General features: G+C 40.4%; 1 protein-coding gene across 3 annotated transcripts in view; it reads right to left on the bottom strand.

Moving 5' to 3' along the window:
- Positions 1-22380, bottom strand: part of AGBL1 (AGBL carboxypeptidase 1) — a 306435-nt gene that overhangs the window by 52953 nt on the left and 231102 nt on the right. The window contains exon 23 of one of the 3 annotated variants that reach the window (XM_065688672.1): positions 21657-21928. The exons of the other annotated variants lie outside the window; for them this stretch is intronic. Coding sequence (XP_065544744.1) covers positions 21820-21928 — 109 coding nt within the window. The 3' untranslated portion in view covers positions 21657-21819. Of the gene's footprint in view, positions 1-21656; positions 21929-22380 lie in introns of those variants that run through there. 3 annotated transcript variants of the gene reach the window in all.

Here is a 22380-nt window from a genome sequence, read left to right as displayed (position 1 = left end):
TTCAGCACTTGGGATCCTGTTTATGATGAGAGGATCATTACTTCACAGAAATCATTATCCTTTTCAAGGCACAGAAGAAGACAAGTACAAGTTCCTATAAATGGAATCTGTCTGATGCTATTTCAGTGGGTTTAAAAATAGCTCTACACCTCATTTGCCCTAATACAGCAATGGCTGCTGCTATAGGCCCTTTCCAGCAAAAGATTCAAGACATTTCTTGGAAAACTGAGTGGAGAGGATAGGGGAAACCTGCCTTATTTCTTTTTATGATTTTCAAGTTTACCTTTTTCAACATTAGGCCGAGTTCTAGAAAGAAAAGCATAAAGGCACTACAATGCACCTACAGAAATTCCTGCTTCAAGTAGCTGTGCTCCTCAGAGGAGCAGGAATACAGACATGGGACAACCTTTGCACAACACAGGCTGTGCCATTGCAGGAGGTCAAGAGGTACTGGGGAAAAGTGACCCCTGATCATCCTAATTTCGGTGATCACCCTCTGATTTTAGGCGGGGGAAGAGATTTTCATAGCAGGACTCAGTAGAGAAGGAGTTGCCACAGGTTTCTACCCTTTATGAGGAACTAGCAGCACATTAGCAAGGAGTTTACAGCAGTTCAGATGCTATTTGCTTGGCAAACTATTTGGCACCTCGAAGACAGATGCTTAATCTAAGCTGGTCGTTAAGCATCCTCTGTTTCTAGAAGTGTGCTCAGCTGGTGGGTAAATATTCACTTGTGGGTGGGTTTTCTGCTGGCCTGACATGCTGAAGTGGTTGTGAGGGTGAGACAAAAGCCAGAACCAGTGAAGGAAGAGAAGCAAAGATATGCAGCCAAGAGTAGGCACCAGTTAAACTGGAAACCATTTAGGTATGAGTTATAATGTATGTTAGGAATGTAGGAAATTATATACTAGATCAAACCCATATATATCCTATCTCTGACATCAACCAGTGCCAGGCATTTTAGAGAGAAAAGCAAGATATCTCCTCTAATAAAAGATGATTTGATCTGCTCTGCTAATTTTTTCCCCTTTAGCTCTTTTAATGGCAGTCTGGCTTTACACAGAGAAAAAGGATTGTTTAAGCTCCTTCCTAAATGACTGCAAATCTCATCTAGATTATTGAAGTTTTATGTAAAATCTTGGTATTCTTGTTATGCAAATCTTAATGTTCACTATGTGAATATTTTAGAGGCACTGCAGCAAAGTTATTAGTGAAAAATTATTTCACCAAGTGAAAGATGCAGTTTGCATAGGTCACTCTACAGCTATTGCAATGGAGTAAACTTCCATCATGCTGGTTTGCATTCAAGGTCCGTATTGTATTACTGGTATGATGGACTTCTGACAAGAGCTGATGGAGGTTTCTCAGAAAGTAACATAAAACTGAACTGTGGTACCAAAGGAGGGGATATAGAAAGGAGGGAGAAGAGACAGAAAAGGGAGACAAGCCAGAAAGAGCGCAGACTGGGAGGCTAGGCTGGCTGTACTCACTGGTGCCATGAAGACAGAGGGGACAAGCTTTTGCTGGCTTCTGTGAGGGTATGGAAAATCCCAACCACTTCCTTGGCTGCAGAAAGCCTAGCTTTCCCCTGTACTGCAAGGAGAACAGGCTTCCTTTTCCCAGCAACCTCCTGTCCCAAGCAACTGCTGTGCTGCCTGTGCCTAGAGCTGGTCTCTGATTTCCTGAGACTCATTTAAAGAGATGGATTTTTGACTATGTGGCATCTTAACTCGTAAGATCATCAGAAACCAATCAACCTTTCTGTTGCATTTGAGTGTAACAAAAAATAATCAACATTCACATACAAGCAAATTTCCAGGATCAAAGTGAGTCTCATTTATATTTGGTTAGAAACCAAACAACAGTGACCACTGTGCCATCTAAGGACTTTTGTCTAAGCATTCCAGTTTCTCGGAGAAAGCCTTTGCATATGGATTATACCCAGTAGAATGACTTCATCTTGGCCAGGGCTTTATCTGCCATGGCTACAAAGAGGCAGATCCTCAACATGGAGAAATCAGGGAATTCCATGAAAACCAATGTAGCTCCATCTATCTAAACTAGACATGAGAGTAATAATTTCATAAGATCAATATGGAGCTGTAATTGAAGACCAATTCAAGAAGAAGAGAGGCAGGCTTTTCTTTTGATTTCCCTCTTGAGACCAATTGAACATAGCTGTTTGAATTTTCAACAACAAGAGAAACAAAGTTGGCCTGGCTATCTCCTCAATTACGGATGCCAAAAAGTAGTCAGCTATACACACATATACTTTTTTAATTCCAACTCTCCACACACATTTTTTCCTTTCCTTGGAACAGGCACTGACACCAGAGTCCATCATTCTGCAGAAATATTTCCCAGCCTGCCTCCTCCTTCCCAGACAGATATACGGATGATGCAGTTTCCCCTGCCATCATTTCAGAATGATAAATCTCAACTTGCAAAGGTGTTTGTCCCTCTCATTCTCCCTGCCTTGTGCACTGAGAATATGCTCCAGCAGCATGAAATCCAAGAGAGAAAAGATGGTGTGTGTGTGGAGGGGAGAGAATGATATAAACAACAGAAAGGGCACAGTCAAATTTCCCTAGAGTTCACATATTCACATTGACCAAAAGGTCATCCTGGCATTGAAGGAAAACTGAAAAGTTCCATGAGGAAGGCAACAAAGAAACTGTTTTGCATGAAGATACTAATTGCATTAATAATTATGCATTGAAATAAAACGTGCAAAACTGCTCTACAAAAGACTTGTGCTTCATGCAGAGTATGCACACAGCTTCGGGGAATCATGAATTCAGAGAGCCCTGTTTCTCTTTGTATTTATACAATGTCAAACTATGATCTCCCCAAGTATTAATTGGGGTCTGCAGGCCCTATCATAATAATAATAAAAGCAGCTATTTCAGTCACTGCAAATGACATACATTAGCGTAAGTCAATCAAAAGCCTTCTCAGCTCTGTAACAAAAGGCTGTGTGTGCAAAGGTAAAATGAAGAAATGCATGATATACTTTCCTGGATCCAGTCCTGCTCCCACAGAGACCAACACCAGAACTCTTGTTGACTTCACTTACAGCATAATAGTGTTTATAAGGAAGAAGTATTATTTCCCAGTTGACAGTTCAGTCTTTGGGCAATGCCGTAAATAAAAGCTTTGTATTCTCTTCTATGCCTTTTACCCAGTTGCCCAGAAAATGCAATTCTTGGATTTACACTCGGTACAAGGCAGGTGAAACAGTTCTGACACAGAAGGGCACAAGCCCACAATTCAGATTATTTACCAGTGACAGGCCAAATGATGGGAATGATCTGCACCAGCAAAATTTCATAGGCAAAGTAGAGTAAGAAAGCCCTCGTTTGGCAGGTATAATTGTGTGAATGTTAAAGAGAGCCAGTCAAACCTCCAAATATCTAGAATTTCACCAAATTAGAACACGTAACTACTGTAATTTTTTTCCAGTGAAATAAGATATTTCATAACAAATGGCATATTCTGCATGACTAATACTGAAACGGTATGAAAAATGGAGGAAAATAATAAAAGTAAAAGGAAATGAAATGAAATGGAAAGTTAACTCAAAGAAAAGGAAATTTGAAAAGGATTTGTGTCAAGAAACTATCTGTTCTAGGCAGATTCTTGGAAACTTCTTTGATTTTCCGAAAAAGATCCATTTTACTAAAGCTGTGTTTTCTCATGGAAAACGGTTTCAATTAAGTTTTCCTGAACAGCAATATGTCATATCCCATATGCAAGGTACAGCTGAGCAGTAGTGATTCCCATGTTTGCTTAGATATTTATGGCATCATTTATAGCTACTCCATTATGGTGAGAAATATTTTGACTTCATTCTTTAGATACAGCTCAATGGGGCCTACGCAGCTGACAAATGACATGTCGGAGCTAGTCTGTACTTACACCTACCATCTTTTTAGGATACGTTTCAGCTACCTGGAGGTATTGTTTCCTCAGACCTGGATGCTGCACTGAGTTGGCAGTAATCATTAAAGCCATGGGGCTAATCTGCAAACCAGAAATCACCCATGATGGAGATGACCAATAACAATCTTATCAAACCCAGCATAACAGGCTCTATGTAAATACTTTCTAAGATGTCCTTTACCCATGGAACAGATCTTTCTTCTCCCCATTCTCCTCCTCTATCTTAGTGCACCAGTCTTTAATCACTTATCTCCTGGGAAAGTTTTGGACCAAATAGGTACAGCATGGAACAAAATGAGGTGTGGCTGGAGCTAAGCAGATACCGATGGTGTACTCTGCTGTTAATCTCTTTGGAGAGAAGTCTTTAAAGACCTCATGTGGAGGCCGCGATTTATTATTCCCATTTCCACAGACAGCAAAACCAAAGCACAAAGATGTAAGAGCCAGAACTTTAGGCACTTTAGGAAAAATGCACGAGTCGCTGGCTCCCAGCCATTGGATGTAGGGGAGAACTCAGAACAGCCCATTAGTTTCATAAATGATCATTGTTGAGTGGTTCTAGTGGCATTTTCTAAATGAATAAGATTTAAAAAGTTCTAGAAGCAGCAGGACCAGATTCAGCTAAGCCCCTTCCTCGCTCTGCAGCAGCACCAGTTCCCCAGCAAAGTCCTGCATGAACCCTAAAGCACTGGAGCAAGCCCACAACGATGTGTAGGGTGACTAGTATATGCCAACTGTCCAGAGCACTTACCAGCCATGTCCTGCCTATCTCATGTGACCAGGGGTCTCTCTGCTCTATTTAACACCTGATTTCAACACACTTTTATTCTCGTAGTAGGATTTTTGCACCTTCTTCACATTTGATTTTCAATGGCTAATGCATTCAAATGTTAGCAGGGAAGACAGATTGTCACTAAGATTTGTTTTAAGCAAACCAAGTGATCAGCAGTACTGCTGAAAGTCACCAGTAGTCCTGCTGGCTAGATAAGGTAAAGAGTTGGTGTTCAGCAAAGGACTGGTTATAGTCTGATTTCTGAAGCTGGTTAATAAGAACCTTGTGTGAAGATAAAGTAAGTGGTATGATGGCCCCGGTTTAATTCTTGTATATCATGAATTTAGCCTGTGATATCTTCCACTTACTTTCATTTACATTTGTTCAGCCAGTAGATTCATCAACCCTTCTCTTAATTCACAGGAACATACAGAACTCCAAACCACTGCTTCATTTATGAGGACAGAATAGAGAGATCCTGAAAAGAGTGCATTAACAAACAAGGAGTGTAGTGGAACAAGGAGGACAACCCGATGTTTACAGTTCTCCATTCACCCTCACACAGACAGCCCAAGGGTTGGACGTACTGCTTTTAGATCTGGTACTTAGGTTTTCTTGTCTCTATCTACCCTATCTATCTATCTATCTATCTATCTACAGGTTGAGATATTAAAGCCAAAGCAGAATGATTGATGTTCTTGTGTTCTACTATAATTTACTGCTTTGTTTTCTTGAACTGTCCCCTGATTTATCTGTTCTGTAGTTGTGACCCTCAGCTGCTCATTAGTTAGGAAAGTCACTTAAAAAGGAGCCTTTTCTGCCATCTCCCACTAAGTATCAGCTCTGAGTTCTTCTAGTGCTCAAGGAGAAAGCCTAGTCTCTGATAATTACTAGAGACATGCAGATATATAAATAGCAAAATATATTATAAAAAATGGTATTTTTCTTAATATAATTTTGCTTAGCAGCCTGAGAAAGCAATGAAAACCACTAAGGTAGAAAACATACAGACATGGCAACCTTTGACATAAGAGCAGTGTTCTGTAGGGAAACACTCTCCTATGTTCTGCAAACATGCATATGATTATCACTTGGTGGTATGCACAAGATACTCTCTCCTGCTTTCACTCTACAGCAGGTTATTTCATATGATCTCAGCTGCACTAACACAATACTGTGGTCATGGAGCAGCAGAGGTAATCAGTTGTGTTGTGTTCATGTCAAATAATAACATACAGTATCTCTTTTCAAGCTCCCAAAGATCCTGTGAACACACACACCTAATACAGTTTCTGGCAAGTGAATATAGACAAATTAAATCCAGTTTTGATTAAGAGTAGTAAACCAGTACTTACAACTCCTTAAGAGTATGATCTCATGATTTTCTTATAAACCAGGCAAGTCTGAACCTGCATGACAGAAAAGCCTCTAAGGAAAACCCAGATGCTGTAAAGAACTAGTAATTAATACAGGATGGTCTTGTTTGCTAGTCTGTACTGAACCACTGCCCAGTATTATAGCTGTTCTTTTGGATAAGATATAAAATCAAGGTCTTGATAACCCTGTCCTTTCCTGTAAACATAAAACTTTTAAAATCCAATATTCTGGCCAAATTCCAGTTAAGATTACACTCTGTCTACATAAAATACTACAATTTATTTCTCTCTTCACCTGTTAACAAATTTGATGTAGTTCATGATGGAGTAGAGCAGTTGATGTGTTCCACCCCAGAAGTGTTGCATTTCAGCAGGGAGTGAGCGATCTCTTTGTATGCTGTGAGAAAAGCCCTCTGGGATTCTTTAGAAAGAAAGGAGCTGAATAAATCTCGGTTATTACTATTATGACTTTCTCCGGCATTTATCCACAGAATAAATGGATAGGTAAGCTGATTTGCAGGCTGCTCTTTATTATTTGCTGAACAAAACTACCTGAAAGTGCTTCACTATTACTTATACAAAATTTAATTTGGTGACTAATAGACCCAGGCAACTACAGCGGGCAGAATTCTATAATCAACATAAGGAGACTTGTATTTATTAGGTAGTGACTGGGAAATCCCAGAGACACAAAGGGTCTGTGAACTTTCCAATTGCATACTGTGTTTTTGTAAGGTTCCCAGGACTCATTTGAATTCACGGAACTTTTCTTCCTCTGTAACTCACGTTCACATGGCTAGATCCTAGTCCCCGCTTTGGCTGCTTTGAAATACAGGAAGAAATCCACTGCTGCCTCCTCTCTTACCTGGCTCCCCACTCCTACAGCTTTCCCATAAGGAAAAGAGTCTAAAGAAATAGCTCATGTGGCCAGGATGTCTTTATGGCCTCTGTTGCTTAGATACCAGAAAGGTCCTACACAGCTACTGAGCTGGCACAAATATGAGCAGCTTGACGCTGCTTTTCCTTGCACTGGGAGCCTGCTGGATCCATTCTTCACCCTGCTGGTGTTTTATTTATATTTCACTGGACTTACTCCTCACTCCTCTCCCTGGGTCCATAAATGAAATCCAGGTCAAAATGAATCCACAAATAGCCCTGGTCTAGCTGCAGAAGTTTCAATCTTTGAGACCATCCAGAGGCAAATGAATACACTTCTTCTGCTTAACACTTCAGGAAAGGACTTGAAAGCACAACCCAGGGAAGGATCACATTCACACTGCTTCTCACAACTTGTCACAGCAAAGTCAACACTAGGAACATCCTAAAACCAGAGAAATTAGGTTTTCCTACAGTGGGATCAGATTACCTGAGATTCAACATAGGCCTTCTGCCAGACCGTGGGTAGTCATCCTTTCCCAGCTTGCATGCCCCAGATATGTTCCTTCCACTGTATGACAGATTGCAAGATGCAGCTGACTACAACAGCAAGGTAATCTGGCTCTTTCAGACAAGAAGTCTATTCTGACCCAATGGGAAAGGATGCTAAAAGCAACTGCTCAGGAGAGGTGCTTTCACATCAAGTTAATTACTACGGAATCACAAGATGAACCTCTAAGGAAAATAGTTTTTGTACTATCTGGTGAACATCCATTGCACACATTCCTAAACCTGAAGGACAGGCCTTTCTGACTGAGCCCGTCTCCTCAGATACCCATTCTAGCACCGTTTGGTAATCCAGGGGTCCCAAGAAAATACATATTAACAATCCATGAGCAACTTGCCCTTCTATATTAGATGCTCAGATAACCTGGCGTGGGAATGATTAAAGATGTATGTAGGCTCCTAAAGGGCAACACTTTTGTATTCATTCTGAATACACTTGGACTAGTGAAACGCTAGAATGATTCTTAAAGGTCTGTTGGACCCTTACACTATAAAGGTTTATACTGTCTCTCATAAATCCTTGCCACAAGAGCAATACAGTGATATTGCAACACTTACTCTACACAGCTTGCCTGCAGCTCAGTTACTGACTCAGGTCAGGTAGGTACCTGTATTGATTAAAGAGCCTGTGCAACTTCACTAATTAATTTTCATAATCAGCAGCTACCTTTTTAAAGTTCTGGTTTACCTTTGCAGCTATCCATCTCCCTAAGAAGCAAATAGGAGGTGGAAATACTGAGCTTAAATGGAAAAGGGGTTCTTTTAAAGCCTTATCTGGACTAACCAGATGGTAACAGACTACAACAGAAACCTACATAACCTCCCCTTAAGTGTGGTGCTAAATTATCTGCTACTTGAAGATCTTTTGTCATAGAGGCAACCATAATTCTTCACATAACTAAACTTTTGAAGATAGTTTCCTATCTCCCACCTAGGACTGGGAAGTTAGAAGCAAACAATGCATCCCTCCTCCCTATGGCATCTGATGTCAAGTTGTTCAGGAGCAGATAGAGATCCAGAGACAAATACAAGAGTACAAGGCTCTGTGCCAAAAGAGAAAGAAGAATGAGCCATTGTACAGGGATCCACGATGACTCAGGATGGGTGGACAGCTAAATCCAGAGTGGTGATGTACACACAGGGAAGCTTCCACCATACACACTGAGCAGGAGAAAGAATCACACCACATGAACTATTAATCTAGTGTTCAAATCTGAAAGTAAGTCTGTGCATTTAATAACTAGACACTAGCCTGTGTCACAACAACTAAAATGACAACCAATAGATGGAAGAGGTCGTAGTTTAATCAATTCTCTCTCTCTTTGTTTTACATAACTGAGGGTGATAGGCAGCTAATACATTTCACAGACATGTGATAAATTACACTGTCACCTGCACTTTGCCTGATACTCCTTCTTTGTCAAGACTATTTCCACCAACCCTACTCCCACTTCAATGCAACTGCACTACAAGTCACAAGCGTGTCAACTTTCTTCTCCTGACAAGTGGAATTTTTCCATCAGTCTTTCTTATGCTCAAGACCTGTGGTGCTAAACCAGAGAGGACTTTCACGGCTCTAACCAGGAGCTCAATACTACTGCAAAAAGGAATGTCTCAATTTTGCCCTACAGTTGACTGTGTTTGTTTCTTGTTGCAGAAGGGACAAAGAAGCAGAATTTACAGCCTGACACTTTCAAGTAAAAATAAAGATATTTGGGTTGGAATATTTTAGTGTTTATTTTCTCTTTCCCTAAATCTTGTATAAGTCACATTGGTTAGCCAAATCATTCATTTTTACAGGCCACGTGATGAAAGAGTTCCCTGACATTTGGAAGGTTGACATTCCATATTCATTCATATCTTTGCCATGCATGATAAAGCAGCTATCCCAAAAACAAAACTAAAAATCATTTCAGCTTATTGAGACTCTCTCTTAGTTCTTAACAGCACAAAGTGTAGTGAAGACTGCATGACAGGTGTATTGCCTATCGCTCATCAGCTTCCAGAGCAGTCACTCTTCAGGACACAATTTCTTTCCAGCCCTTTCTTATGGATTTATGGAAAGAAAAGGGGATGGTACATGCAAACACTGAACTGGTACATTGCCAGGGTCTTGAAATTTCAACAAATCCATACAGAGTGGAATATGAACAGGAGCAAATTCTAATTGCACAAAGGACAATATTGTACTTAAATATTCAGCCAAATCATTACCTTTAACTCTGAAGTAATAAATCTCAACTGCCACCGTAAAATAAGGTTCACAGGCACTGAAATGAGCTTGGTTCAAACTGTGGATGAATGCTGTACTGTGTTTTCTGCTCTCTGGATTCAGCCATTGTGAGTAAATACAGCAGCAGCATAATTGGGAAATTGCCCTCAAAGGTGATAAAATACAGGATTCATCAGATTTTTATATGTTCCTGAAAATGGATAGTTGTCATTCTCACTTGGCAGCCTGGAAGAATCAGGACTTGGGGACACACTGCAGGAAGCAGAATATACTGCTGGAAGGGAAAGACTTCACCCCTATTTTTCTGAAGGCACCCTTCCCTGACTCCCTCCACCCCTGTGATACTTTCCTTTTCACTTTTTCTTCTCCTAAAAAGCTTCTCCTAAGAGGAGACCCCAAAGAAGGTGTTTTGCATTGCAGCTTTAATTTAATTACAAGCCAAGGTACCATAGCCTCATTTCACAGAAAGTTCAGCATCAACATGCTCAAAGTGTGATCAAAATGCAAAACTAGAGAAGCACTCGTCAGAGCAGGGAGATGCTGTGCAGGAGGAAGGCAGGCAGTTTTTATGCCTCTGCTTTCTGTTTTCAGTTTTGTTATCTCAGGGCACCAAAACTCTTTCCCCTCCACCTTGACTGGGAAAGAAAGGCAGTAAGAAGAAAAAAAGGCTTTTTGCTTTACTTTCATTATTCTTCAGGAAATTTCTGTGTGGTGGGAACAAGCAAGCTCTAGGATGGCTGACTCTGAGAGATGTCAAGCACTTGACACTTCATGTTCAGAGTATCTTTCACAAATCATTTCCTTCACACAATCTTTGTCTAGAAAAATATATATTCTCAGTGTTCCTTGATCTAATTATTTGCTAAAAGACATTAACAATTATGATGGCAGATGGACGTATTGAAAGATCCCTTCTTATCTGTCTGCTTTTCTCATTTGCACTAATCTTTCACCTTTGAAGATCAGGCTGGAAACATTCCTGATCTTTATTCATCCTTGCCCATCTGTATCTGAGAGGATGTCCCTCTTTAGCATTCACCGAGAGATGCTGAGTTCAGTTATGATACATAACTGATTCTGTTGGCTGAGATCTGCTGGATTATTTTAGTGCAATTACATATACAAACACTCTACCGGACCAAAAGGTGATTTAGCTAAATTAGAAAATCAATCGATATCAGCTGATTTAATTTGGATCACTGTTATTCAAGGATCTGAATTGTGCCAAAATCCCCAAATGGGCTGCGATCCGTGCTTTTATTTTTCCCCCAACTTCTACCAGAGTTAGGGCACGGACATACTTCTATAAAGCTGAAACAAAACTTTATGACAGGTTAAGATAGGGAAAGTAATTTTAGGTCACTAAATAGCACTTTCTAAACCTCAGAACTTCAGGAAAGGAAGAATGCCATAGCTTCATTTGTGACTCAGAAATGGGGACAATGCATTAATATACCACTTCTCGGGATATTGGCCACAGGCTGTTATCAAGTTCCACTCACCATTACCATCCTACACTTAAACCATTCCTCTGGAAATTACTCTTTCTATAACCAGAAAAATTACAATGAGTAATAGTTTTTTCTGCAACCTTTGCCTCTTTTCTCTTTGTGGAAAATCATGTAAAGGCTATGATTTTTCTTCAAGGCTTTGCCATATGCACTTAAGTCATGGAGGACATTATTGTTTCATTGCTGGAAAAGCTCAGCTTTCTAAATCAACAACGCACACAATCGCAAGCTTTGAGTGTCCTTCCCATGACCGCTCTATAATCCGTTCTTCCACCTCCCTCTGTCCCAGACCACCCCTAGACAGGATGCTGGCAGCAAGCAAGGCAAAAGGAATGTAAACATGATCAAACCAAACATGAAAATTCAAACTCTCATTTGTTGCAAATGTTTTCTCTTTTCTCTTCATAGTCATGACGCAAAGCCCTGGCCACTGGACAGATAAATACTAGGCCTGATGACATTAACAGCGCTGAAATAGTGGAAATATAGTCTTTGGTTGTAGTCCTTTACGCTAAAAGCTCAAAGGCATACATTGTTCCCTTTGTATTATGTTGTACAGAAGACAGAAAGAGCTAATTAAAGCCACAATTCTGTTGGAGCTGCCATGATACTCCTATACAAGTAAATCAGTTACTTCACAAGAACAGAAAATTCTGCTTAGAGGGTTTCGTTCCCTGTTCTCTTGATGTAGAAGCTAAGAAAGCAGACAGTTTGACTGAAAGATCTAAGGTAGTACTCCTGGTGCCAAAGGTACAGGAGGGGAAAAAAAATGATCTTTGATTTGTAAACTGAGCAAATTGGATTTGGGTGTCATTGACAGAGATTGAATATGACACCCCACAAGGTAATCTTTGCTTCCACTTTTCTGAAATATAGCTATATTGTAAAAGGTAAAAGGGAAACAGAAATCAATGCAATAACCAGGACTACACAGAGATCAGCACTGTTCTGGCTTTGTCTCAGGCTTATCTGAGAAAGGCAGGTACTATACTCCATTTTCATTTTAAAACTAATCTCCTCTTTGGTATGTATTACAAATGCAGATTAGAAAGCCTTGGCTTCACCTAATGTGGCCGGAAGAGAGGAAAATGAAAACCATAAAAGAAGAAGAAACCAGTAGGAATAGGAAGCTGTTGACATGGGATAAAGAAAGCAAGAGGAAACAGGAACAAATGCTCCAGGAACTTCCAAGTCACATTCCCCAAGGTTTTCCAAAAACTGTTGCTTCAGAGTTTTTAGATAAACAGATCTCGTACAGATCCTCCAAAACTACACATGCTGGGCAAAGAAGGCAGGTTGTCACATACACAGTAATTCAATACAGCAATCAAGCCCTCGTTTCTCAGCACTATTGGATTTATTCTTTGTTCCCTCACTAGGAACACAGCCCTAACAATAGGATAGGGTTCAGCACAAATCAGAGTCCCTGTTTACGCTTTCAGGGACAGGATAATGCCTAAACATAATCAACATGTGCCAGTGTGAACCTGGAGCATGTACCATAATTCTAGTCTAGGGATGTCAAATAACTCTGTTAATGCACTCAGTCTTCAGCTGGGTTATCTCTTGTTATTTCCAGTCCTGCCTCACTTCCCAGCTGCAGTCCTCTCCTATCCCTCCTCCCAGCCCCCAGCTCTCTGTGATTTACATACAGTCCTGCCTCAGAATTGGTTTGGTGCATATGCAAAGTGGAGGATCTCATTCATCAGTTGTGAAACAAAACACAATCTCTTCCCAGACTAGGACCTTGTAATTAAAGAGTCCTTCCGAGTTTGTATTATACTTCATATATAACCCTTATTCCTTAGTGAATGACCAGAGTTTAAGAAATTTATTGTGAGCAGAGGAGGAGCAATGGGGTTAAGAAAAACCCACCTAGAAATCCATACCAAAAAAATCTTGTTCTTTCTTTTCCTTTTCTTCTCTAAGGTTATTCTTTGCTTTAAATCACTGTACTTATAAGTATGTCTACTACTTCCCTTAAGGAATAAAGAATATATTCTCATAAAGAATAAGATCCCAGGAAAATTATTTGTCTTTTTTCCCTGTTATCTTCTCCTCCCTCTAACATTCAGCTAAAAGGCTGCATTTCAGAAATAATTATTATTCTCCAGATTGCAGGCAGGACCTCAGAGCGCCTTTTGCTCAAAAAAATATACAAAACATTAGATATAAATGCAATAAAAAAAAATATGGAAGTACTGAAATTTCCTGGCTCAAGATGCATTCTCTCCCACACTGTGGGGGGTCTGTTTCAAAGCTCGGTGACTTCAATAGAAAGACTCACATTATATTCAGTGGGCTCTGGATCAGCCCCTTTCACCTCATGTCTGCCTCGAAGTTAGCATTTACAGAACAGTTTTCATCTCTTCAAGGTAGACAATGGCATTTAGAAATAATGGTGCTACCAATGCAGGTAAGGTACAGTTACACTGAATGAGTGCTAAACATGACTGAAAAGGACAAGTTCCTGTACATTATGTACACTTCTCCTTTTATTCTGGAAGGGAAGCAGCCAAAAACCTTGGGTTTTTTATCAGAAATTAGCTGCATGGTTTTAAATATAGCCACTTTAACTAAAGACATCCATTGATGGAAGCCAAACAACCCCATATAAAGCTGTACTTACCTGACAGGGCATACACTCGTGTTTAAGTTTACACCTCGAGTGAAAGCAAGGCAATTTTGTGCATGGGCACCCTGGGAGAACTGGAGGTGCTCAGCTGATCCTGTTCACCTCTTGGCATCTGGCTGCTCCCTAGCTGCCAAGTGGCATGTGGTATCAAAAATACAGTTGGTGAATACTGCTAAATACCAAGGATCCCAGCTGTTGAGTGCCTGAGCTCCCAAAACTTTGATGAGAACCAAGAAATAGAAAAGCACGATGAATTGCTCAGGGCTCAGTAAGATTAAACTTGGGAGTTTAATTAAGAGTTCTAATTAAGGAATTTGGAATCCAGTATTAAACCTATGCACGAACGATATTTAGCAAATGTTTTTTCCCCTAAGCCCTCTTATGAACAGTCCTGGTCCAGAAGACCAAATTACTCTGGACCAAAGTGAATGCAGGTATGACCACCATATACTGCCATATTTCCTTTTCCTTTCAAATTCACCCTTGTGTTTATTTATGTAAGCTCATACCTTCCTTCTGTCTTCCTTTATGCCTTCCACAGCTCAGATAAGGTGGGTCTTCATTTTTCATTAGTGACTGCCCTGCCATATAAAATTACACATCACACTTTCTATCCTGTGGGAGAGGAACTTTTCACAGCAAGCTCTAAATCAGTATGAGCCAGAAATTACTGTAATTAGAGGAAACACAGCCCCAACAGAGTGCAGGTAGAGATTTCAATCTTCAGATAATAAACACTAGGGAAAATAGATAATATACTCTAAAACATTGAGGTGTGCACGCTCCTACACCTAAACACACCCACCTCCATATGTACACACAGAGATGCTGTCTGCCCTACCCCTGTAAGCCTATAGCCTTTGCAAAAGAAATTGTAAAAGTTTAAACTTCTTGACTGAAGTCTGCTATAAAACAGAATTCTTATAAGGAGTCTAAGGAAGTCTTCACCAGAGAGAGCAAATAGGCTTTGTGATCATGGGATACTCCCTGAGCCATCACTGTTGAAAAGTCTTGCTGCAGCGTTCAGAGGGGGACCAAACACTCAATGCTGTAGATTTGAGTCCCATTTTCCCCAGAAGTGTCTTCAGCATTGCATTTATGTACAGTTCCTAGGACAAAGAAGTCTGCTGAAGAGAAACCAACTACTGAATAGGAAAGAAGTCGGCTAATGGTCTTTGGGGACAGGCAAGAGGATAATTCATGAATAGCAAATGAATATGAAGGTGTACAGCTTTTTAAGAAGCAAGGGAATTAAAGACTTGTATGTTAAGGCATTCATGCACTTCCTCTGAAATACTGATTAGAATGGAAATAGATTTGCTGACAGTGCTTGCATGATGATTGAGGACAGTAAGTAAATGAGCACCGTGACAATACTGGTACCCACATCACCAGTGAGATCAGTCATGAAGGGCTGCCAATAAAGCTGCTTGCACTTGAATATGTCCTGTTAAGGTTCTGACCAGTGCAGAATACCAATAAAATCATATGAGGAAAACTTTAAATGTTTACATCATGGAACTAATAGAATACTGTCATCAGAAGCTCAGCAGGGAGGCTGACAACCCATACTCTAGCATGAGGTAGGGAATGGCCAGTAAGGAATGGGATAAAGAATTACCTACACTTCAGTCAGAAGGAAAAAAAAAGTTATTTGCTGACACTGACCAGTGTCAAGGCTATTGAACTTATTGGATTCCCCTAGACTCTACAAGGTAAAACAAGGGTACCCAGCAAGGGATCTGAAAGCAAATCTTCATGGGTTTACAGTTGTCAGGCATCCAGCAGGTATAATCAGATGATTCAGTAGGCCGGTTTTGGGTTATTACAGAGCATCAGCCAGACTAGAGGAGTGTCAATGCACAGGAGTCTACTTCCAATCTACTTTTAATACCTTCAATTGACCAAAACCTCCCATCAACCCCTTCAAAGAATGAAGAGATTTTGGGAATCAGAACTTGAAGAATGAGAGATAAAACCAAGATCTCTAGATAAAATGAACAGAGGTTTTGCTTGTTGATTTGTCATGACAAGCATGTGATTAAATTTGTGATCTGTGTTTCAGTTACACGTTAACAGAATAATGTGGCTTTATTAATCTTGTTACTGTCTGACTGCGAGTATGATTTCCAGGCAAAGCTGACTCTGAACAGGAACTCTGTTTCCTTCAGAGGCAATGAACCCTGATATATACAGATTTTCTCATTTTTAAACACCTTGTCAACCCAGCACAAGACATGCAGTCCTCTAGCACTAAAGCACAAACTCATGTTTTCCTTGCAACCAGCATCAAAAGAGAAAGACAACAGAAATTCCAGAACCACAAAAGGTGCTTTCACGGAAGAGCTCCACCAAAGCTTAGTGAAAGAGTAAGATCAAGTGGACAAGGCTTTACGTAAATCTTCCACATCAGAAGGCTCAGTGGAGATGGGCGGATGGGGATCCTTAAGAATTGTATTTCTATAAGAGATTTAAGAACTGTACATTCCCAAGAAAAATAACAAACACAAACTATGTCATTTTTAATAAAGATCGGCAAGTGTTAAGAGAACCACCTGGGCATACCACAAGGTCTTAACTGACTTCAAATGTATGGCAAAAGTACAAAGTTGAAGAGAGGATTACAGTAGATTGGTTAATACTAATGAGTGCAAAAGTACAGAAAGAACAGCTAGGAATAAAGCTTGAAAAATGAAGACACAAAGTGAGATGAAACTGGCAAAACTTCCACACAGAAAAGGATATCATTCTTTAAGTTTATTAGTAGTAAAAGACAGCATAAATTGTTAGTCCACTTTCCAGAGAAGGAAAATCTATTGACAATAAGGCTGAGCCATTTTACATTAATTTTCATAAAAAGATCATCTGTGATGAATTAACATTGTTAAGAACTAACAAAGGAGTAAAGGAGGCCTAGAATAGAAAAGGAATAGGTCAGAGAAGTTACATGGCTTAGATCTTTACAAATGAGCTGAATCTGCTATATTCCCTTTGGAGCTCTAAGGAACTGACTCAATCAATCTCAAAGCTGTTAATGATTATTTCTGTAGAACTTAGGAAGGATTGGTGATGAACTAGATAACTGACACAATGTAGTGACCACCTCTGGAAGATACTCTGAGAAGAAAGCAAACAATAGACCTGTCAGCTTAACTCCAGTTTCTCAGAACAAAGAAACAATTTGGAAGTACCTAGGAAGAAAAGAAGCGGATATTGGTCAACACAGCTTTGTCAGGAACAAACTATGATGACCTATTCTAATTTGCTCCTATGAGAATGTATCAGGGGAATACCCAGTGAACAAGATGTCTTCTAGCAAAGCTCTGAAACTATTTCATATTCTCAGAGCAAATGAGCAGCGTGGTCTACATGAACTACAGCAGAGTAAATATTTAAACTGTTTGGAAAATTGTGCTCAGAAAACAGTTCTCAGCATTTCACTGTCAAAACGGCTGGTTAGAAGTGTTAAATGAGCTTCTGGAGGACTCAGACGCAGATTTGGTACAATTCAGTGTTTTCATTAAAGATTTAGATGAAATAGGAAGTTTGCTAATTCAATTTGCAGACGAAACTGAAGTAAGACAAAGATTGTATTAAAATTCAAAATCAGTTTGACAAACTGGAGATGTACCCTGAAGAAAACAGTTGCAATTCAATAGGGTCAAGTCCCACGATTAGACAGGAATAATCAATGTTACAAAACCAGGAATGAGGATCTATGACAAGGTAGCATTTCTACTGGAAATAGAACCAATCTGCATTAGTGAAGATTAAAATGCAAATGCAATACTAGATGGTATTAAGAATGTAAGCTGGCAAAGCACATAAATTAATCTGATCTCTCTTGATCCACCACTATTAAGATCTTCACTATTGTTCTGTTCCCAGTTTGGGCAAAGTAATACAAGGAGGACTTGGCCCAACTGAAAGAGGTCCAGAAGACACCCTGAAAAGCAAATAGTGAGTGCTTTATGTCTAGGCTGGATGGGGAAAAAAATAACTTGCACAGACTTCCTGTAGCAAGACAGGGCTCAGCTCAAGCTTTTAAGGTCCTTCCAACCCAAACTGTTCTGTTTCTATGCTACAGCTAAACCTAGGGCGTATTACAGGTCACTCCTTTCTTGCAAACTCATTCCTCCTCACAAAAAAAAAACATAGAAGATCAGAAAGAAGGGAATTAGAATGAGCTTTCATCGATGAGCTGTTAGGCACAAATAGATTAATGAAAGCTGTGCACAATGCATCAGCAGCAACCAGGCTTGGCAGGGCTGTTATCACTGGGTATTAGTTTTTAGCAGTATAGATGAAGGAGAGAAGCTGCTCTGGGCAGAGCTGCCAAGTGAATCATAATGGATCAGGAGCAGAGGGCTTCCCTTCAGAAGGCTGACCTGGGAATATAGTATTGGGAATTTTTTTCTTACCAATTTAATCTAATCTTTTCTATTCCAGCCTTTGTTTCTCTGAAGCCACTTGCAACATTCCTTTGTTGTGACTGAAGGAAGGAAACAAAAGAAGCAGCAAAGTATTTTGCTGTATTGAAAACACAAAGAAGACATGTTTTGCTGGCTGAATTTCTACTCTGCATTCTTAACTGTCCTGATCCAAAGCACAGTAAAGTCTTCAATTGCCTGGGGTCACATCCACAAGTACAAGCTGATATTTCATCAGTCTGGTGTGGATTACAGAGGACTGAATTATCACACTGTAAACTCTGGGCTGGATTTTGTATCATCTATGGGCCTAATATCTCCTTTTATTTTCCCATCTGCATTTTGGCAAGGGCTTCTTGTAGGTATCTTTCAATAGGGTATGAGAAGATGCATTTCCAGCTTTCATGCTCTGATAGGAAGAGGCTTAGACTTTATAATAGAGGAGAGCAGATTACTGCCATACGCTACGCCTTCTCTTTTTCTTCTTTCCCTGCCCTCTGGTGAGATAGCTTTCCCTAGTTAGTTATCCTGCTACCAAGTTGAAGTGGAACCTATGAAAGGCGTGCAGAATAGATGGGATAAATTGCTCTCAATGACTACAAAGAAAGTTGATAACTGTCATGGCCAGATTCTTTAGATGGTTACCATTTTGATGAATAACTTTTGGTTTTCCTGGACTGCTTTTGTGTGGTTTTGCTTTGTGTGCATGTGTTCTTCTCCCACTGTCAACTCCAACATTAAGTGGAATAAACTTTACCATGACAAGCTACAGGTAGGTAAAAATAAGGTGTGGCCTGTAAATAAATTAAGCTCTGGTGTTGTAAAATCTTTATCATATTGGATTCAAAAGCAGACTCTAACACTTCATGCACAGCAGAAATATACACCGTTGCTGCTTGGAGATTTATTCACATCACATCCAAAATTCTTCATGTATCCAAGAAGAGTAAGTCCTTTAGATTCTACCTCTTGTGACATCCTCAATGCATTGGCTTTGCCATACACAGACTAGAGTATATTAGGGATTAATACAGTTCAGCAACTCAAAACACACAGATTGTCAGTCTCAGTAATCAGCCTGAAGAATTTTGAGGACAGTTGTTATTTACAGAAAGTGATAGGAGACCCAGCAGAACACTTAACTCTAAATAAACAATGTGGAAACTTCACTACCTGGGAAGTCCTAAGTGGCAAATAGGCAGCTCAGATGTTCCTGCAGCCAGATTGATTGCATTCCTGCTGAGAGGTAGCAAAAGCAGAACACAGGGACGGGTAAGTCAGAAAGCAGGGGGTCTTCCTCACGTGGATTCACTCCCATTTCAACTAGTGTTTAGCTCTGGTTTGTTACTTCATTAAGAAGGCTTTACAAAACCCCAGTCTCAACACACTGATCACCAGCTCCACTGCGCAGCACCGTGGCATGCGTTACAACACATGGCTGGGTAACAGGGGCCTTCTGGCATCTGGGCAGCAGCAAGTCTCACTCCAAAGAGCCTGAAGGGAGCTGACGGGGCCTTTTTACAGCCATGTAACAGTAACAGGCAATGGCATAGAGAGCTCTTCTCTTTTTTCCTGTGTCTCCTTCACCAGAGTATCCATCCCTGGCAACATGAAGGGAGACATTTCACTTGCACAGCAAGCTAGCTTGTGGCAAAGTGCAACAAACAAAGCCAAGCAGTATAAATCCTGCTTTAACAAGAACTCTGCTGCGTGGATCCTAAATTAACCCTGGGTCCAAGCTGCATCCCAGCTTAAGAGGGGATCACGTAGAGAAGCATCCCATTAGAACAGCAAGGGGATTGCAGCCAAATCCCATCTCCTTAGAAACACGCTGTAACTTACCTCCATCCCACCCTACCGCTGTGAATTGGAACAAAGAGGGTGGGTTGGGGGTCCTAAGAAGTACAGCACGGAGGATACTGTTTTAGCACTTTACCTTACTTAAATCTGCATGTGGCTTCTGCTTACCCTCACGCTGGAGAAAACACTCTCCAACAAGCTGCTACTATTCACACGAGGACTTGCAATCGAGCTCTAAATATAGCAAGGTGGCATAATAGAGAGGGCTCCTGCACTTCTGTTAACACCAGGAGCTGGAGCTTAGCGATGTGAATGGGCTGATAATAGCTTCTATCATTGGGCACTTTGTGGTTAGACCTTGCCAGCTGCTGAATTCCTTCCAGCAGCTTTTTTCTTCTATACCATTATAACTAGGCAAATAATGGGCTAAAATAAAACCTGACAGATCTCAGGAATAAAATAGTGTGTGTGTGTGTATGTCCGGACCAGTCCTTGCTGATCTTTGAACTTGGTGTTATCTTGAAGGAAACCCTCTTCTGAACTTTGGTGTGAATCTAATTTACGAGTTAATTCTCTGCTAATCTATTCTCTTCTTCATGTCTCTTTCATGATTAATTTAGTCCCAGTAAATTTCCTTTACTGACTGCAGAGTAGAAACACATTTCCTGTCCTATTAATCTCCACTTTTGACCCATCAGCAGGGACTAAACAAGAGCATATACCTCCATGCCTTTATTTTCTGAACCATTAAGGAGCACAGGCAAATTCTAGAAGATGCTAACAAGCAGGGAAACTCTCCAGCTACACTTGTGCCACCACTACAGAGGAGATGGAGGTAGGCTGAACCCCCAGAATTTGTAAAGCCTGAAGTAGTTCAAAACTCTGCCTGATTACATCAGCCACAGATATAACCAAGAGGAAAATCTAGCAAGGCTGAAAACTTCATAGGAACATCACTCAGTGGCAAAGGATCAGAGAAAAAGCCCATACCCAAACTATAAGAAAATGAATCTCTTTTGAGAGAGGCACACCAGGGATCCGATTTTCATTACTCCTGAAGCTCCAAGGCTCCCTAACATACTTCCCATATTATTTTTTTAGTGTGGAAGGAAAGGTCCTGTTTGGAGGATAGACAGACTTCTCTGTTCTCCACCTTCTCCACCTCTTGTTGAAAGGAAATTTGGCTTGTTCCTTTCCTACCTACCAAAATAATAATTACTCTTTCAGCATTTAACAAAATCTTAGGTTGGAGCACCCATAAATAAAAGGACATTATTTGCTGTTCAAATAATAATAAGAAGAAAATAAAGCAAATGAAGCTGCAGGGATGGGAAGGGTTCCCTTGCTGGGATCATAGACCAACTCTCACAGCTCTCAGACGCCCTTCAGGGAAACATTTAAAAAGATATATAAAAATATAATATATAAATTAGAAACAAAACTATAAATAAATGAATAAATGAACAAAACCAAGTTAGCTTTCTCCTGAAAATTAAAACAAAATTTATTGGGGCTTTTAATGTAACATACATGTCAGAACCTGCTGCCAACAATTAGCATCACAGACCTTTCCTTCTAATGCCACAGTGTGTCAAGGGCATTTTTAATGATGGATCAAGGGTACTGCTGTTTGTGAGGTGCTGTGTTTAAGCTGCATTAACAACAATCTTCCTAGCGCTCAAATCCAACATCCCACCAGGGATGTAGTAAAGGCAGGAACGCACCATGAGGCAGAAGAGATCTCTATGCAAACATGTATGCTGTTTTCATGGCTGTTCCTGTCGTACCTGAAGGGGAAATAATCCCAAAATTTCATTAAACATCTTTCTACGGCTTCTTTCCCAATAACTGGTTATTTAGAGTCACTCCGCAAGTGGATGGAAATGCCAAAGATGAGACATGAGGAAGAACACTCCAAAGAGGGCAGAGACCTCAGTGATCCTATCCATTATCCTTTCTCAGATAAATTTGAGCCCGTATGCCAGAGTATCCCATTTCTGAGTAATTTAAGGAATTTGCCGATGCTTTGTTACAAAAGAGCCTTACAGACATCTGACACTGGTGAGGGTAAGCTCCTGATGGACCATGGCCACAAGAGGGACCTGAGTTGGCAAAGGGAACAAAGATCAGAAGTTACATAAGGGCTCAGAGTACACTGCTCCTGACTTGGTTATATCACCAGCTGCCGGGTCATGCATGACTAGACTCCCCAAACAGACTTGTATACAGCCAGCAGCAA

Source organism: Lathamus discolor, chromosome 8 (assembly GCF_037157495.1).
Source record: "Lathamus discolor isolate bLatDis1 chromosome 8, bLatDis1.hap1, whole genome shotgun sequence".
Lineage (NCBI taxonomy): Eukaryota > Metazoa > Chordata > Aves > Psittaciformes > Psittacidae > Lathamus > Lathamus discolor.
Note: the sequence above shows the minus strand (reverse complement) of the source record. Positions and strands in the feature narration are given on the sequence as shown.